This window comes from Aphelocoma coerulescens, chromosome 20, assembly GCF_041296385.1.
Source record: "Aphelocoma coerulescens isolate FSJ_1873_10779 chromosome 20, UR_Acoe_1.0, whole genome shotgun sequence".
NCBI classification, from domain to species: Eukaryota; Metazoa; Chordata; class Aves; order Passeriformes; family Corvidae; genus Aphelocoma; species Aphelocoma coerulescens.
Genome location: NC_091033.1, coordinates 9,659,692 through 9,677,733, shown reverse-complemented (window position 1 = coordinate 9,677,733; position 18,042 = coordinate 9,659,692). Strand labels below are relative to the sequence as shown.

At 45.7% G+C, this 18,042-nt stretch overlaps 1 protein-coding gene across 1 annotated transcript in view; it reads right to left on the bottom strand.

Annotated features, from left to right (window-relative positions):
- Nucleotides 1–17,721, bottom strand: part of LOC138120926 (peroxidasin homolog) — a 45,103-nt gene extending 27,382 nt beyond the window's left edge. Inside the window, exons 1-3 of the mRNA XM_069034040.1 lie at nucleotides 17,542–17,721; nucleotides 7,695–7,766; nucleotides 82–153 (exon numbers count right to left, since the gene is read on the bottom strand). Of these exons, the coding sequence (XP_068890141.1) occupies nucleotides 82–153; nucleotides 7,695–7,766; nucleotides 17,542–17,705 (308 nt within the window). The 5' untranslated portion in view covers nucleotides 17,706–17,721. The remainder of the gene's footprint in view (nucleotides 1–81; nucleotides 154–7,694; nucleotides 7,767–17,541) is intronic.
- Nucleotides 17,722–18,042: the final 321 nt, after the last annotated feature.

Sequence of the window (18,042 nt, the reverse complement as noted above, 5' to 3'; positions counted from 1 at the left end):
TACATCCTTGACTGGCAAAGCCATGAAAAGTGGGTTGTTAGATTTTAAAGAGGTTAAGAAATTAATGAGATATCAACTCACAGGTATTTCAGGTTGTCCAGACCTTCAAAGGATCTTCTCACAATTTGTTTTATCTGGTTATTGTTCAGCAGCCTGTTCAAATCAAAAAAGAAAAATGCAGCTGGTGAAATCAGCACATGTGAGACTGTGGCATTTCTGTTCTTGGATACCCACTGAAAAATCCTGAGTCCAGGTGTCACAGAATTTAAGATTTAACAGGGTTGGAAAGCCAAAGTTTGGATACTCACACCAGCCAGGTCAATGCAAGCTGCCAAGTGCTTCCACTCTTGCAGGGTTCAAAGAATTTTCCTTACCTTTTTCCACAGTTTTCACCCCAAATTGACAATTTTGTCCAGAAAAGGGATGAGGGAAAGGGACCCACACAGACAGAAGTGTAGGGGAGTGAGATATTAAACCATTGCTGCCACTCTTGTACAGCCACGATGGGTTTTGGAGGTGCCTGGCCGTGTTCAACAAGTGAGCAGGGCAGTGCAGAGCCAGTTTTTAAAAGAACACATGCAGTTTTAAACACCAGTTCTCAGCAGAGTTATAGGAGCTATAAAATGGTGATGGCTTTGCTCTAACCACTTTGTAACCGATACCTGCAAATGAGAAAGAAATAAATTCAACTTTGACTCCCGAGGCTGCTCAGAGACAGCCTCTTTTGGTCTAGGGAGCCTTGTGCCAGATTTCAATACAAAACCTCTGCACCACATGGCACTGGGAAGCTGTGTGTGCCCTGTGTGTGCAGTTGCCATGACTGTGCATGCAGATGGTGGCCAGTGCCAGTGACCAGAAACAGCCCAGCCCTGTAAGAACCACAGTGTGCAGCAGTGCAACCACACAGCTGAGCCCTGCAGAACACTCTCCTGCAGCCCCTGCCAAGCCCAACACCGAGAAGACACGATGAATCACTTTTAAATAGCTCTGTAATACACAAAGTTTAGCTGTTCATCGTGGCTGCCTGGCCATGCTCCCGTGGGTCTCTCGCTGCGGTGTCCCACTGATGTTCAGATCTGGCAAAGCTCAGAGCTGGTGGAGCTTTTCGAGTTGAATAGCCCAGAGCAAAGATTTCACCAGCCACACTAATTTTTAAAATTCCTAAATGGAGCTGTGGGCAGAGAGGGAGTCCTTGACTGTGTACTGCAAAGATTCATTTTTCTGGTGTTATAGGAAAAACAGCAATTCCCTGTGCAAGCAGCCAGACCTTACAACGCTGGTTCACATTCAATACATGCACTGGATGTGCATTTCACAAGTTGATTTTTGGCATTGCGCTGCTCCTCAGGAACGATCTGCCACCAGGCAGCAGGTGAGAAGACAGTTCAGCACATTCCCAGCAGTAAAACCCAATCTTCTGCCCCACTTTTCTGGAGAAGAAAGAGCAGCCAGCCTCTGGCATTATGAGCCAATGTCATTTCCTGAGGAAAAACAGTTTGTGCAGGTAAAGGATGGAGAGAAAAGACAAAGAGATGGGGAGAAATGATAAAAAACCTGTGGGAAAAGAAGATGAAGGTAAAATCAAACACCTCAGGGATGACAGGAGAGATAAAAGATGTCAGAAGCACACACGTGGGATGGCAGCTTCACAAGTTCTCTCCAGGCACCTGAGTCACACCAGCTTTCCACCAGCCTGTTCTCAGGTGGAGAATTACACTGAGAGTCAAAAACAGCATATGAGAAACTTAAGAGCAAACAACTTTGTAAGTCAGGTAATAAGGGGTTGAGAAAAACCTCATTCTCCTTGATTTGACTATCCTCCCTGGATTGGCTGCCCTGATACCATGGATGTGGGTGCCACTGCCAGACTGCACATCACCAGGGCTGGCACAGGCAGCCTGGAGAGGTTAAGGCAGTGTTGCTGCAAAGCTCCAGCACAGCTGGAAGCAATGGCTCCATACACACAGCTGAGGTCAAACAGCCCGAGCTCACTCATAAGGATGCAAAAGTGATGTCAAGTCCTTGGAACACACGATCCTGCTTTGACAGCCAGCTATGCTGAGTGGAAACACAGCATCTGAGCATCAACCCAAAAGTTGGTTTGGTGACTGAACACCCAAGGGCTGGAAATAACTGCCTGAGAGCAGTGTGGGACAGGGCTTTTGTCTATTTACCCACAGGACAAAGACAACACAGGCACCAGCAGTGCTTCCCTCCCTGCCCCTATCAACTTTCATCTCTGGCCAGAGCAGGACCAAGGCAGTTGTTCTCTGTTATCTGATCCTTGGCCACACTTCTGAGCACACAAAGGGCTGACAGACGGGTGCCAGCATCGATGTCATTCCCATGGATGTGAGCACCTGTCACGCAACTGGCATTGGCCATTTGCCTCCCAGGGGACAGGTGACAGTGACCAGGGGAGCAGGGTCATACCAACAGCCTGAGCAGCCCCACGCAGCACCACGGTCTGGAGCCCTTCACTGATTGTTATCTTTAATGCTCAGAGTTCAGACCAGGACTGATCTCCACTGGGATTTCAAATTGCATTATGTTGTCTGGCTGTGTTTTGGGGCTATTTAAAAGCATTATCCCAGTCTGTTTTGTTGTCTTGGCTATTTTGTACAGTTCAAGGGAGTGTAATCACTGACCCAGCCAAATAAGATGAATCCTGGAAGTTCAGATGGCAAGCAGCACACAGGGCTCTTATCTCATCGTCTGATACTTAAAAATTTGTTCATTGCCTGATTGAAGAATAAAAACTGCATGGAAGAAGCCATCTCTGCTTCCTGTCTCAGAATTCCCCATTGTAATGGAAGAATAAGTCCTGGAAAACATTTGAGAGTGAGATAATTGATGAAGTCCCTAACAGTCCACTTAATCCAAAATGCTGCTTTCACAGAAATCCATGGATAAGGCAGCACATGTGGCTCCTAGAAAGACTTTGGATGGTTCCTGCACAGCTGTCTGCTCCTTGACTCCTGTGCAATTCACCCAGGCAGAGAAGTGGGCAAAATCCTGGCATGGCCTGGGCCTATCAGTCCCAGCTGCCATCCATAGCAAAAATGCCCAAATTCCTGCTGCCCTTAGAGGGCTGAAAGCTGAAATCCCAGATCTGCCGGGAATAGATGCTCTGGCAGACAGAGGCTGGAAAGATCATTATCACAATCATTATCTTAAGCACACCCTGTAGCAAAACAGGCTAAATTAAAAGTATCAGAAGCACATTTCCTAGCAAAAGGATGGGACATTCCCTTTCATGCCAGACAGTGAATTGGACTCCAAATGAGCAGGAGAACTCAATCACACAGGTTCTATTCCTGCAAAACTCTTCTGGGACGTTTGAGATATACAAGCACCATGAGATCTGGCCCAGATTCACCAAGAGAACGTTTCATATTCGGTTTCCTTTAGGTTTTATGTCCTGACTGCCTCTCCCTTCTCCTTCCCCACCCTCTCCCCAGCTTGCCAGGCACAGGCTTAAGTTGCATTAAATGAGTGGTTTTCTGTTTTGAAGAATGTATTAAATGATGTGACAGTACAGAATTCAGACTCAAACCATGCTCTCTTTCCTCTTTTCATTTGACAAACCACATGCTACAGTCATTGTGAAAAAACAGCTATTTTTTTCCTCACACCACTAATAGAAATCATCACACAGTGTATTTAGAGGGGGAAAAAAAGTGAGTTTTATGTTCAACCACTCATTCTCCCTTGTTGACAGAATGATCTGGAATATCCATTTCCCATATTAAAGGGAGAAACTCCTATTCTGAGATCCAAGCAGGCTCTGACATCCCCTCCTTTCTGGCAGGAACACATTCTGTCAAGAGTTACTAGAGGGTAAAAGACAGAAACTCCACATTACTGCTGTTGTTTGCCCTGAGATCCTTCACAAGCAGCACCTAAAGCAGAGCTGCAGGGCTCAGCAGAAGTGCTTTTGCTCTCTCCTAAGCAGGAAGAGAAATATGATGTGAGCAGTGACAGGGCAAAGGGCCAGGCAGAGGCACAGCAATGTGGTCTCCACAGAGTCGCTGTTCCCTAGGGTGCTCTTGTCTCAGGAAGGACAAAATACAGACTGGGGATGTTAAGAAACCTTGGTCCCTGGGTTGGACATTTCTGTGGATGGTGCTGGAGAGACCCAAGGAGCAGCAACCCTTTGGCTGTGGTTTGAAAATACAGCAATGAACCAACTGGGCTGACAGGGCAGCGCTGACTCCTGTGGAAACATGTAAGGAGAGGCCTCACAGGGGTGTCATCATCCATCCCCACCCAAAAATGACCTAAAGGAGCAAAAACTGGGAAGCAGCGAGAGGCTGTGCCTCACCATGGGCTCACAGGGCTTCCTCTCTCTCCCACAGCCCAGCACCTGCTCTGAGCTAATGTTGGCTTCAGCCATGCAGCAAGTGATGGCAAACTGCAGCAAAGCAGCTGTCCTGGAGCTGGGGGGATTTTGTGGATGGCATACATGAAGGTTTTTTTGCCTCACTCTCCCTGTTACCCTATTTTTTTTTTCTTTTGTACCAAGGGGACATATTAAGAGTTTAAAAATACACACCACATCTACACAGATGGGAACAGAGCAGAGCCAGTAGGAAGGGACAAGGAAATCTTACAACTGTCTAAGATGTTTAGCCCAAGAGAACTTCTCCAATGGCACACAGCCAACACAGAAGCTCCCAGTGGTGCAGGATTTGGGATAACTGCTCTTTACCTGTGGTGCTGTACCAGGAGTCCCCAGCTGGAAGCAAACAGTGACTGTGTCTCTTCCAAAAACAGGGCTCCTGTTTTTAATGCTAAAGGAGTGCTCTGTGATTTATCAAATCTCCCACACCAGAGGAAAGCAGAAAGGAGCCAGGGGAGGGTTTGAACTGTTGAACAGCCCCACTGGACATCCACACAAGCTCCTCTCCTGTCAACCCATTTCCCTGCATCCAACACAGGCTACAAAGGTTTCCTTTTCAGGGTGGTTTATAAACTGTCAAACTTGGATACAGAACAGCCACCCTGCCCTAAAGGAGATGGAGAACAGAAGCTTCACCAGAATCTGTTGCTCTTCCTCTGCCATTAGTGGAAAAAGCAGCTCTTTAAAAAACATTTATTTGCTTACGGAAGATTTATTTAAATTCAATGGCAGAAAGCTGCAAGCTCAGAGGTCTGCACGTGGAACCCGGACTATTCTATCCTCCAAACCTCTCACTTCAAATTTTCTGGACAAATTTTCCCAGGAAGTTTCTCAGGGATTTGAAAGGATTCATTCTCTTTATCACTTGAAAAGCTATCCAAGTCCTTGGGCAAAATTTACCATCTAAGAAACATCAGCAAATTCTTCAGCTCTTGTCAGTTTTGATGTGGGAATTGGACAAACCAAAGTTCCTGGAGAGAAATTTGCTTCAGGAGTGTGAGGTCCAATGTTCCCTCAGTCAGTTATCAAGCTCCTCAGCCGTGGGAATTAACTACTACAAGTGTGAGAATAACTGAGTGTTCCAGTTTGCTGGCCAGACCAGGAAATACAACAAAGCATCAGAAGTACTATCTAAACAAAGGTTTCCTTGGCAAATCAGGTTGATTTTCAGAATTCAAATATAAAAATGCAGTATTTTTTCAGAGCAGCATTTCACCTAGTCCAGTATTCCAGCTCTGACAATGGCCATAGGACACTGTTTGGGGAAAGCAGGAGTGTCTGCCCAGCACCTGTGAAAACGCATTGTTCTTACTGGCCTGGCATCCCAAATCATGAGATCAGGGATGGCAGGGGGTACATTCATGCCTATTCCTTCTGGTACTGCTCCTGGACTTGCTGTCCTTGAGGTCTCTGTCCAGGAGTGTATAGAGACAGAAAGGAAAAGGAACTGCAGAAATTCATGGAGCACAAACAGGTGTTAGAGATAGGCAGGTCTTTTCCCCCTCAGCCAGGCTCTATCTGTATCTACCCCTATGCAGAGTGGAGGAGTCAGAAAGACAAAAGCAAAAGTCCTGCACAGGTCAGAGACCTGCCCAGTCCAAGGTGCTGGCAGGGCAGGAACTAGGACCCCTTACAAAGCTTGGCAGGCTGGGTGGAGCATCTGTCCCAGGGAAGCCCTGCCAGCATCCTCATTTTCCCCAGAGCTTGGCTGAAACTCGCCTGGTGGTCCTGGGAGCTGCTGCCAAACATCTGCCTGCATCACACAGAGATGACATCATCTGGAACCCTTTGTTTCCTCGACTCAGGAGAGCTCCAGGGGTGGAAGAGCAGGGCTGGAGATCAAGAGGCCTCAGCAGAGCTTTGTGATAAGGCAAAACCCTACGGACTTGGACTCTATTATCTCTCTAGATATTTTTTTCTCATTTCTCGCTGTATCTGACCCTATCTCAAATGACAGAAATCCATCCAAAGCATCCTTTCTTCCCTATTATTTTTGGCAATTAAATACCACATGGTGCTGTTTGTGAGACTAACCTGGGCTGTTCTGGATGAACAGCATCAGTGGCAGTAAAGTTTTTGACCAGCCCACTCCACGACCACTTGTCCTGGGCCACAGCCAGGGTACTCTGGAACATCCTGCAGTCATGGCTTGGCCACTCAGCCCCACACACAGAGTGGAACAATCTTTGGCAAATGTTGGTTTTTCAAAGATAACACTTGAGCAGGTCTCTATAATAAAGTCCTGCTGTAATCCCACTTTTCCTACAACTGCTTGGAGTTGACTGAATGCCTTTTTGCCCAGGCTTGCCTTCCTTCAGCTCTGCCACCTTCACAGGATCAGGGACTTCAGATCGCTCAAGGCCAGACAATAAAAACCAGCCTGAACTTTCTGTTGCCATTTGGGATCATGAATGTGTGAATATCTGTCAGGCTCCCAAAGGAGCTGCTTTGCCTCGCTGAGGAATTCTGGCTTGGACCTGGAAATCCTACGGCTGTTAGCACCATGTCACAGCTCAGATAATTAGGTCTGAGTCTCAACAGCCCAGCTACATCCAGCACAGTGCTGTGCTGACACAGCTTCTGGTTCTGATTTGGGAGCTGGTGTGTTTTCAGCTCCTTGGCTACGGGGTGCAGATGCACTCAGATCTGTCTCCAAACCCTCAGCCCTGCAGCAGCCAGAAGGAGCAGAGGTTCCCAGGATTTCCATTGGGAAGAGTGAGAAGCTGGTTAGAGGAGCAGTGTGTACAGTGATGTGAGAGTATCAACATATAGGGATAGAAGGTTGGAGGGGCAGCTTTCTACCCCCATTTCTACCTGGAGCAGGGCAGCTGTAGGCACCTCTTTTAGGGCAAGGCATAGGGGCAAGATGGCATTTGAAGGATGCTCAGTCAAATTCATGTAGAGCAACTGATGTGGTTCATTCATTAGAGGAGATCATGGAAAGGAAGAAGATTTTAATCCATCCCTCCACTGTCTTGATCCCAGGTGAGAAATGCTTTCACAGGCTGTTCCCAGCCCATACCTGCTCAAACACCCTCAGTCTGTGCTAGAGCTCACCATATTTTATTTTTGAACACAGAGGTTAAGTGTGAAAAACGAAAGTTATTAAACACCACATTTAAATAAAATGGGTAAGAAACATGATCCACGGTGGAACAGAGGGAATTTTAAAGCTTTGGCTGGATATGCACAACTTGACTGAAATAACTCAAAGCCCAAGGCTACCTTTAAGCCATTTTAGGGGACAGTACTAACACAAGTAATAAATGGATATTCTCAGAGTGCAACTTACAGTGTGTTGAGGTTCTTCAGTCTTCTGAAGGCTCCAGGTTGTATCTCCTTGATGCGGTTGAAGCGTAAATCTCTAAAAGCAGAGGATATAAACAAGCCATTAGACCAGTGAAGGGAGTGAAGGAGTGGGGGGACAATGGCTGGGGTCTGTCCTTGTCTGCAAAGTCAGCCAACAGCTGGGACAAGCCTACACTGAGAAAATTCTTTATTCTAATTCCACAGAAAACTAAACACTAAAAGGTCTCAAGGGATCATTCCCATAAGCACCAGAAAAAAGTCTGCATCAAAACACCCCATGTGCAATTACTCTTGCATCTCATCCTGATTTGTAGAGGAACACCCATCATCACGTGGACCCATAATTTAGCTCCCTACCAAAACTATCTGTGCCCTAAAATGGTTAAATCTGCTCAAATAACCTCATATAATAAGCATTTCCCATTTTGCTCTGCAATGCTCCAAGACTTACAAGAGCTTATCGCTGCCTGCATTTCAAATTTGTGCCAACTTCAATTAGAATTACTGGAGCCCAGGGGATTCTGGCAAATTTCAAGGGCTGCCCATGGAACTACATCAGCTTGGAACCCAAAAATATGGGGGTTGGATTGCTAATGGGATAATAAAACAAGAGCTAAGTGGTTTAACCTGGTTAACCAAGGAGAAACACTTCTATAGGGAGCGTGCATTGATTTGGCACCTTGCGTGGTCCAGTGTATTATAACAAACCACAAAAGGCTGACAAACGGGGATTGCTGTAGGTTTCTGTCCAAAGCACACAATTAAGTGGATTTTTTTTTCTCCTGCACTGCTTGATCTATCACATTTAGGGAATACATGGCTAATTTTCAGTTTAAGACAGCTTTTTAAGGGCATTTGCTTTAAGAGGAAAAAGCACAGGTTGCCCATTCTGGTGGTAAAAAATCACACTTGGACGCAGAGTTTAAACCAAGGATTCTACAAATAGCTGCATTTTCAAGACTTGTTTTTAGACAGGTATCAACAAGAATCCCAGCATTTATAAAACTCAAATTAGAAAAAGGTGCAGTCATTGCAGGTAACCCCAAACTGGCAGTGAGGACCCAAAGGAGATGAAACAGCTTGGAGCAAGTACTCAGGAAGAGGCTGCACAAGGAGTACAGCTGATTTTATTTTAAGATCATGGAATCATAGAATAGCTTGGGTTGCAAGGGACTTTAAAATTCATTTCATTCCAACCCCCTGCCATGGGCAGGGACACCTTCCACTACCCCAGGTTGCTCCAAGCCCCATCCAACCTGGCCTTGAACACTTCCAGGGATCCAGGGGCAGCCACTGCTCCTCTGGGCACCCTGTGCCAGGGCCTCAGCACCCTCTGAGTAAAAAATTCTGCTTAATACCTAATCTAAACCTGACTTCTTTCAGTTTAAAACCTTTGTCCCAAGATGTAATGTTTCTTTAGGTTAACAGTTTGCAAAATGTAGTTATTTTATGTGAAAAGACTTATAATAATTTTTCTTACATTTTAGGCAGAAAATGAAAGGCAGTTTTACTTAAATTATACTGAAATATCAAATCTCTGCCTCGTTAGCCCTTTGTTATCACTGGATGCAACAGCACACGGGCCCGTGGAATTTGTTTTTTTCTGTTGCACTTTTTTCCTTTAACTTTTCCACTTCAACCAAAGGATTCAGAAGTCTAATATAGAAAGAAATCTTCCCCCTCTCTTAGTGGTAAATATTGCACAAAGAATTAGAGGGCAGAATGAAACACAGCTTCACAATATTTAAAAAACCACAAGATTTCTAATTGTAATTCACCTTCTCTGTCCACTGCAAACTGCGGCCCCAAAGGATCACCCTTTGGAATTTCAGTTTTTAACAGAAACTTCACCTCTGACATTTTCAAGTGTGTTTGGCTTAACTTGCATTGCTTCAGATGTGCATTTCTTGCCCTTCTCGGAGGGAGTTCCGTATCCTTCTTCCCTGACAACGTGAGTTTGAGGGCATCCTTATGGATTTTTCAAGGCAATGGCTGCCACCATGAAGCCAAACACAATTAAATATTGGCAACAGTGATAGCACAACACGCTGCCTGTTTTCCACGGCCTCATTAAAAGGAAACTAAAAGGAAAGACTAGACCAGGAAAAAAGGTAAAGAAATGCAAACTTGATTTATAGCCTGCCATGCACAGACACCAACTCCGCTGCCCCGGGGGGTTGTAAAGGGCCCTGTAATTAGTCCAGGCAGCTGGCTGCAGGTAATAGGGGACATTACAAATACGTGGGAGGAACACACAGGGGTCAGGGCTGGAGCTGGTGATGCTCAAGGAAGGCAGCAGGGAGCAGGCAGTGAAGTGTAAAATCCAACTTCGGGTCACTGGCTGAAGGTGGGGACAAAAAGCCTCTGAGTATTTTAATGAACAAAGACAATGCAATCCTTCACAGCCCAGCATTCACACAGAGGCACTCGGCTTCCACGGCTGAAACAAAGCCAAAGCCAGGGCTCAGGTGACAGAAAACACCTCTGAAAACACAGGGGAAAATAAACCACAAGCTCCACCGATCCCAGGGCTGTTTCTTCGGTCACTTGACAAAAAGGACTCCTTGGAAACAGTGCTGTGGAAGTTTGCACATGGCCTTGAGCCCCCTAAGCAAGTCTGAACTCCCCGGTGGTGATTTGTTCACCTGGGAGAGAAACAAAGCACAGGTGGGAGGCAGAGCCTGGCAGGAGTGACCCGGTGTCACCAGCAGAGCTCTCAGGGCTGTCCCCTGGCTGCTCCACCGCTCTGTGGGGCTCCTGCTCTGAGCAGCACAGGGGTGGAGATGCCTCCTGACAGTTCCCGCTGCTGAATGAGCAGTGCGGGGCTGGGTTCAGGCAGGAGCTTTTAGAATCATAGAACAGAATCCCAGACTGGTTTGGGCTGAAAGGGACCTCAAAGTTTATCTTGCCATGGGCAGGGACACCTTCCACTATCCCAGGCTGCTCCAAGCCCTATCCAACGTGGCCTCGGACACTTCCAGAGATGGGGCAGCTACAGCTTCTCTGGACAACCTGTTCTTTTTAAACTACACCACCCCCAAGGAGCATGTAATAAAACTTAGCTCATTATTTTAATGAAATAATTAAATTTTTCTTCTGTTTTCTGTTCCGGGTAAGACCTTTAGATGATTCTCTGGAGCCCTGCTATCTTTCAATCCTTTGGAAAGTTCTTTTTGGATTGCTCACCATCACAAAGGCAACAGCTTTCCCCACAGACAAAAATGGAACTGAAACACTGCATCTCTTCTCTGAGCACTTCATTTCAAGAAATGATGTGAAATAACTGGAGAGAATCCAAAGGAAAGCAATAGGAATGATCTGAAGTCTAGAAAATATGACAATGAAAAGAACTGAAATTGCTTATTTAGCAATAGATACAATAACTATGTCAGGAAATTGCTACAAATAGAAAGGGCAAATGGTCACTGGCTAAACTGCAGGTTCAGGGGTTTTTTTTCAAATATCTCAATTAGCAAGGCTCATAAACCACCCAGTGGACTGCAGGTGAGACAGGCATTAGCCACACACGGTTTAGGTAGGTGGATCCTGCCCTGGAGCCAAAGGATGGACCAGGCTATTCTGCTCCCTGTACCCCAGACAGCATTAAAAGTACCAATGTGGAGGTCCCTGCACAGCAAAGAAAGTCCCTGGGCATGCAGAGGAGCCTACATATTCCTCTTTACCACATAAAAACCCCAATATTTTGGTTCATCCTTTAGTGTTTTTACTCCAGACCTTGCCTTAGCCTAAAGCATCGCTGGCAATGAAGGGCTGCACTGGGAATTCCCTGGCTTGCATGTGTTTGATTGAGAACATTCCCTACAGAGTTTGTCTCCTCTCACACAGAAACTCTTGTTCCTCTTTATTCCCAGGGCACTCACTCTGGAAATTCACGTTTCTTTTCAGAAACAAATGTGGTTTTTACAGGGACCCACCGCGGAGCTGCTCCCAGGGCAGCTGCTCCCAGCTGCCCCGTGCCCCAGCAGCTGGGTTCCCTCCCTCCTGCCCACTTCTTTCCACCTGGGAATTTGAAAAATGGGGGGAAAAAATAATCCCTTGGGATTTAAATCTCCCCCATGATTTCAAGACCGGCAGTCTGGGACTACAAATGACCTCCCTACAAGGAACAGCTGCTGCTAAAGGATTCTGGATCCTCTTTTACCTTCACACAGAGTGGAGGCCTGGGACAGCAGCATCACCCAACACGGATCCCTCTGGACAACACCAGCTTGACTGGCTCAACTGAAAATCTCACCAAACCCTGGTGCCCAAGCTCTGACAGGAAAGTGACCTGGAATACAATCCAGGGTCTGCTGTGAAGTAAGTCACCTTTTCTGAATTTGGGAACTATTAACAGAGGCTACAAAGAATGCCAGAATTTGCAAATGGATGGGGAAATGGGTCTTTACAGAATGACACTCAATCTGTCTGAGCCTCTCAGCTGCTATCAGAACAATCATCCCTGCAAGCCTTGTGTTAAATAATTATCAGTGATTAGCATATAAAGCAATCAATGGCTTTTACAAGAAACTTCCACTTCTGTTTAATCTATTTAGGTTTTCACAGACTCATGTATTACTATGTTAACTAAGCAGATAATTAGCTACAAGAGGCATTTTACTGCAGCTCCATGGAAATTATGGGGTTTGTAGAAGAATCCTTTGTGTGCACAGCAGTGATGCTGACAGTTCTGCCCAGAACTGGTTGGAAAGTGGCAGCCACACAATCACTACCAACAATGACACCCAGAGTAAAGGTGCTTTTACAGAGAAGATGTTGAAGTTCCTCCCAGTGTTTCCAGTGAAGAAAGGGCATGAAAGACATCCTAAACATATTCTAAAAATATCCTATAAGTCAAGTTTCCCATATACAAGAAGAGCCAGGACACTTATCAGAAAGAAGCTGTTCCTCACACTTATCTGCACAGCATCAGTCAGCTCTGCAGGTTCCCCAGTCCTGCCAAACCACTCCAGTCCTGGCAGGAAGGGAAAGCTGCCTTGCTGAGATGGAAATGAAGTCTTCCAGACTCACTGTCATCAGCTCCACAACTCAGGAATGTCCCTGTCCCACACGAGTCCCCAAATGGCTTTAATAAATGACAGCCTTCATCCCAGAACCCCTACATGGACAGCTGACCCCTGCCAGCACTGCACGGCAGATGAGGAGACCATGGGGAGGCTCAGGGCTGGGGATCTTCCAAGTCCTGGTTATTTTGAGGTTTACCAGCTTAACACATCAAGATCTGACTGTTCAAAGAGTGAAGAGGAAGGAAGATATGTTGAGCATGGAGATACAAGGAAATGAAATGATGGGATCATGGCTGAAACAGTGGAGAACAAGCAGCTGCAGGGAGCCTCACTCGGCAGAACAGGCTGCAGTTCACTGTTGCACTGCCACACCACTTATTCTGAAATTCTAGGAACACTAGATTTTAATTAAGAAGTTACCAAAGGCATTCCTGAACCCAGCTTTTTAAGATTCAACTCGCACAAACAGGAGTCAGATTTTCAAAAGGGCTCCCTGTGCGTCAGCTGGGGCAGGAACTTGACCATAATCCAGCAGCCAGTGTACCAAGCTGGTTTGATCCCACTTTTTCTGTGTATGTAAACTGGTGGGAATGCTATGCCTGAGAGGCAGTTCCAGGGCAGGAGGGATCTGCTGGTGCCTCACTCCTGGTGGAATCACTTCAAATGCCACCTGGCATCCCTTTAGCTCTTTGCAGGAAGGGGAGGAACAAGGAACACCTCCAAAACATAGTTTTGGTCCTGAACACATATTTAAGTAGGGAGATTACATAAAAAGATGCTGAATTCAGCAATGTTTGAGCTACTATGTATTAGAAAGGGATGAAGATTAAGGTCTGATCCCACTCAAACCAGCTGAGTCTATTCTTGGGCATTCATGGCAGCAAGGACTCTTTTAACCTGATGCATAATTCCTTTGCACCAACTACCCAAGGTATTGCCTACATCAAAGGAAGACAACTTTTCCCTCCTCCTGAAGTGTGTTCTGGCCCTGATTCAGAGGAAGTAAAATCAACACTTTAATATTGGGTCTTGGGTAGCTTAAGTGTCAGTCTTTCACTTTTTTAAGAGCATGATCATTAAAGTTTTTACACAGAATACACACACATTCTTTCACCAAAAAATACTGGCTTCTCCTTAAAGAGCACAGGAAAAAGTCCTGGTATCCCTATGGGGAGAGGGATGTGGTGAGGGCAACAAAAATACAAATATTCAAGTGTGAACCAGCTGCTGAAGCACTGGGGAGCTCAGTGAACGTAGGATTTTAAACATTTAAACACAATCACAAGACTTAGGATGCTTCCATGAAAAGATGCTGGAATGTTTCTAGAAGGAAAGTATGTTTGAAATACCTTCCCTCCCTATTTTGCTTCCAATGAAGGGAGTTCTAAAAATAGAACATAAAGTTCTTGGTCACCTTTAGAAGGTTTAATAGGGATTAAATACTACACATTCTACCTGGCACATGCAGAATGTGTGGGTGTGCATTTAATGGCTGCATATAAGATTATCACACACAGAGGAAATGAGTAATCCCTTCTTCAACCCAAAACACACGACAGAGACCACAAACAGAGCAGCACTTCCAAGAACTCATTTGCTCAGTAAACCTTTCCCCAACAAATGTATAAAATTCCTTCACCAAACTGTGCTCGTTAATAGACTAAGAGAGCTACACCCTGTCCTACTCCAGCCTTCCTCCCGCGGGAGGAGGAGAGGAACTGAGCAGGCACCAAAAGCAGCACAACGATGAAGGGAAACAAAACTTGTCAAGCTGGCCATGCTTCCACTGCCCAATTAGCAACCAGGTCTGTGAACAACTGGGTCACCTTCAGTTCATGCCAGCGATGTGCTCAGATCCCAGATCCTGCCCTGTGCCCTCAGCTATGTTTCTCCAGCAGTACTCGTTCATTATGTGCCCTGCATAATGCAGAAAGAAGAATAACCCATGGATAATTGGATTGCAATCCATTAGCTGCCAGCCAGAGGGGAACTTCTTTCCATGGATTTCTTCTACTCATGCCCACACGTTTTGAAGTTTATTGTTTAAATGTCACACTGCTGAACAAATGGCTGCGAAGGTTAAAGACCTATTGAAATTTTCGGAGTGTATGTTCCACAGCTGTTCCCTTCCTTGGGCTGCTGGCTGAAAGAACTGCCTGAATCCCAGTGGTAACCAGCAGATCACATCTGGATAATCGTGTTCCAATTGAACAGACAACAGCCAAAATACGTCTGCAGTTCTACACAATGAGTTTTTATGGCTTATCTGTACACGTGTAGTCGTTCCTGCCGTCCTATTCTCGGCTCGGGATAAAGCGAGCAGACTCCATTACCAAAGATAAATATCACTAAAACCAGACTTTGGGCCAGATCCTCAGCTGTACCCAGCTGGGATTGGGAAGGGAGGAGGGAAATGGCAACCCAAGAGGAGCCAGTAACAGCTCATCAATCCTGGAGCTGGTTCCATGCCAATCCAGCACCGCTCGGAGAAGGCGATGGGCGGCTCCAAGTGCCGCCAGCTGGCTGCAGCCCCAGGGGCCATCTGCCAATGGTGAAGCACAGCCTGTGCCAGCTAGGAGACTTCCCCACTCTTCCAGGATTCTTAGAGAGGGTGGCATGGAGTCATGGAGGTCAGAAAGTCCCAAACTCCCAACTTCAAAGCAAACTCCATCTGGAAACTGCAGCTGTTCTTCAAGGGAACCGAGCTGGAGCCCGGGATCGGTGTTTGGAGCAGCAGTCACAGACTCAGTCCTGTTCACACCAAAGATTAACTGTGGAAAATATCCCAATCCCACATTTTCTGCTCAGAATAACTCCGTGATCAAGACTATTCTTGCTATAATTCCAAATGTTCAGTCTGACACAAGGGTTCTCCCAGGAGAAACACTAACATACCAAAAAGACTCAGGGCTTGGTTAAGAGGCATTCCTTGATCTTCCACAATTCAAAAAAAGTTTAATTATTCTAATGCTATTTATAACAGATACAATGGGATGCTGGCTGGGAAATGTATTTGCGCACATTAGATCTTCAAGATAGTCAGAAAGTCAGGATTTTTCCTTGCCACACAAAGGCCCATGATCTGCCAACAGAGAGCACTCACCAGGCTCATCCATCTTTATGTCTGTGAGGATCTCTGATCACCAACATATTATTTGCTTATAATTATGCAGACAGTAGTAAAAGGGAATAAAATGCATAAACCACCTTAAAAAATACTGGTCTATGAAAAGTGATCTTCCTTTGCAATACTGCAATTTTTATATCTCACACCTATACTATTTCTTTAATGTTTTAAAAGCCATTTTCCCATTCAAGGTGGTGCAGAGAATGAGGTGTGCTGCTGCCAGAGGGAGCTTGGAACCACACCATTCCAGAACTGGGAAAGAGGTGGTGACACAGTAAACTTCCCTCCCTCTGCACTCAAAGGATCTGTAGCAGAAACACTCTCAGGCTCCACTGTGACAACAAACGTTGTGTCATTTCAGAGAACAGGAATTAAGCTTCAATGATCTCAGAAATACTTCAGTTCAGCCAATGGAAAAAACCCTTCCCTCAAACAAATCTAGGTTTAAACAAGGAGGAACAAGTTACTTTGCTAAAATCAGTGTCAGGGTATTTTAATAAGAGCACATAACCACTGCCCAGTGAGCAAGTCCTGAGCAGGGTCCCACTGAAAATAACTACTCCAGCACCAGCCCGGGGGGTGAGAAAGCTTTGGCACCTGTAGCAAGCGTAGATCTTATCCTGTGGGCCACTAATGCAAGAACCTCCCACCAAAGCAGACCTGGATGGCAGCAAACCAATGCCAGCATCCTGCCCACAGCATGTTCCTCAGGCTGCCAGCAGAGAAAGTGCATTAGGAGTATTAGTGAGATGTTTATGGGAGAAAAGCCAGTATGGATGTGCTAGCTGAGAGAAAACTGACTTTGTTACAAGCACAGGGAAAAGCTGCTCAAACTCGTGTTGGAAAAGTTTTGCAAAGTTTAAGGAGGATGAGAATGAAGATTCATTTTTGACAAGTCTTTCCAGCTACTTACAAAAAAAAAGGTCTTTCAAGCCAAGGGATCAGATAAGAGCAGCACGAAGGGAAGGATTTTGTCATGTGCCACTGCATCTTAAAGCCACCTTTAAATTCAGGATTAGTTTAGAATCACAGGGAAGTGCTCTTCTGCACCTATCAGAAAGAGCTCTTTAGGAGTCTCCAAGCATTACACGTCCTTTTCCTCCACCTTTCCCGTTTGAATGGACCCAGCCACCAGCTCCCTCACCTTCTTATTTCTCAAGGAATTGAGTTACCACAGTTGCTACTTTCCAAATAAGCCTTAACTTTGAACAGTTCAAATAGAAAGCAAACAACCAGTACTTAAAAGTTCAGTACTGAAATGGTGTTGTATATATAAGGAAAGTGTTTGTGTCACTGGAGACAAAAGCCTGAGCAGCTCTTTTTCCCCTCTCCCCTACGCCCATATACAAAGCATCCTAAAATGCAAACTGTGCTCCTTTCCATAAGCTCAGTTTAATATTTTTGACCTTTGATTCCCCAAAACGGTCTTCCAGTGCTTGCCCTGGAATTAGTCTCATTAAATTTTTCAATTCCCTTGATTGTCCTATTAGCAATTAACTGATGCCAAAAGAAGCAGTTTCTGTTTCATGTTTTAAAAGCACAAAACAGTTCTTGAGGCAGTTCTTGTAGGAAAAAGAAGGAGGATAAAAGTATGCCTTTGGCCTTGGCTCTTTTTTTTTTTTTCTTTCTACAGCCCAAGCAGGTAAGAAAGGCAGGAAAATGAAGTGGTTACTCACAGAATGTTTGTCTGGGGCGGGATCTCGGGGATGGTTTCCAACATCAGATGCATGCATCTCACTGTAGTCCTGAAGCACAGGCAGCGGCTGGGGCAGGAGCAGGAGAAACCAGGCAGGAGGAGAAAATACAAAAAGCTTCCAAGAGCTGAAGGTTTGATCAGCATGGTGTTTGCTGGAGCGTATTTGCCTCAATTCTGAGCTGCAGGGAGCTGACAAAAAAAGTTTCCCAGCCCTGAGGTCCAGGAGGAGGGGACTCATCAGCATGTGTTTGCAATTAAATTAAGGCAGTTTGACAGTCCAACCGCCCACCCTCTCTGCCATTCTGCACATCACTGGAGCTCACACTGCCCCCACCCCTCTCTAATTGTGGCGCTGAAATACAAACTCTTCATTTTGATCTATTTTCGCCTTGTTGCTTCTTTTGAACAGCAAGTTAACTCCTCACCTTCTCCTCGGGCATCTGTCTGAAAGCACAATGTACCTCCATGGACAGCAACCAGA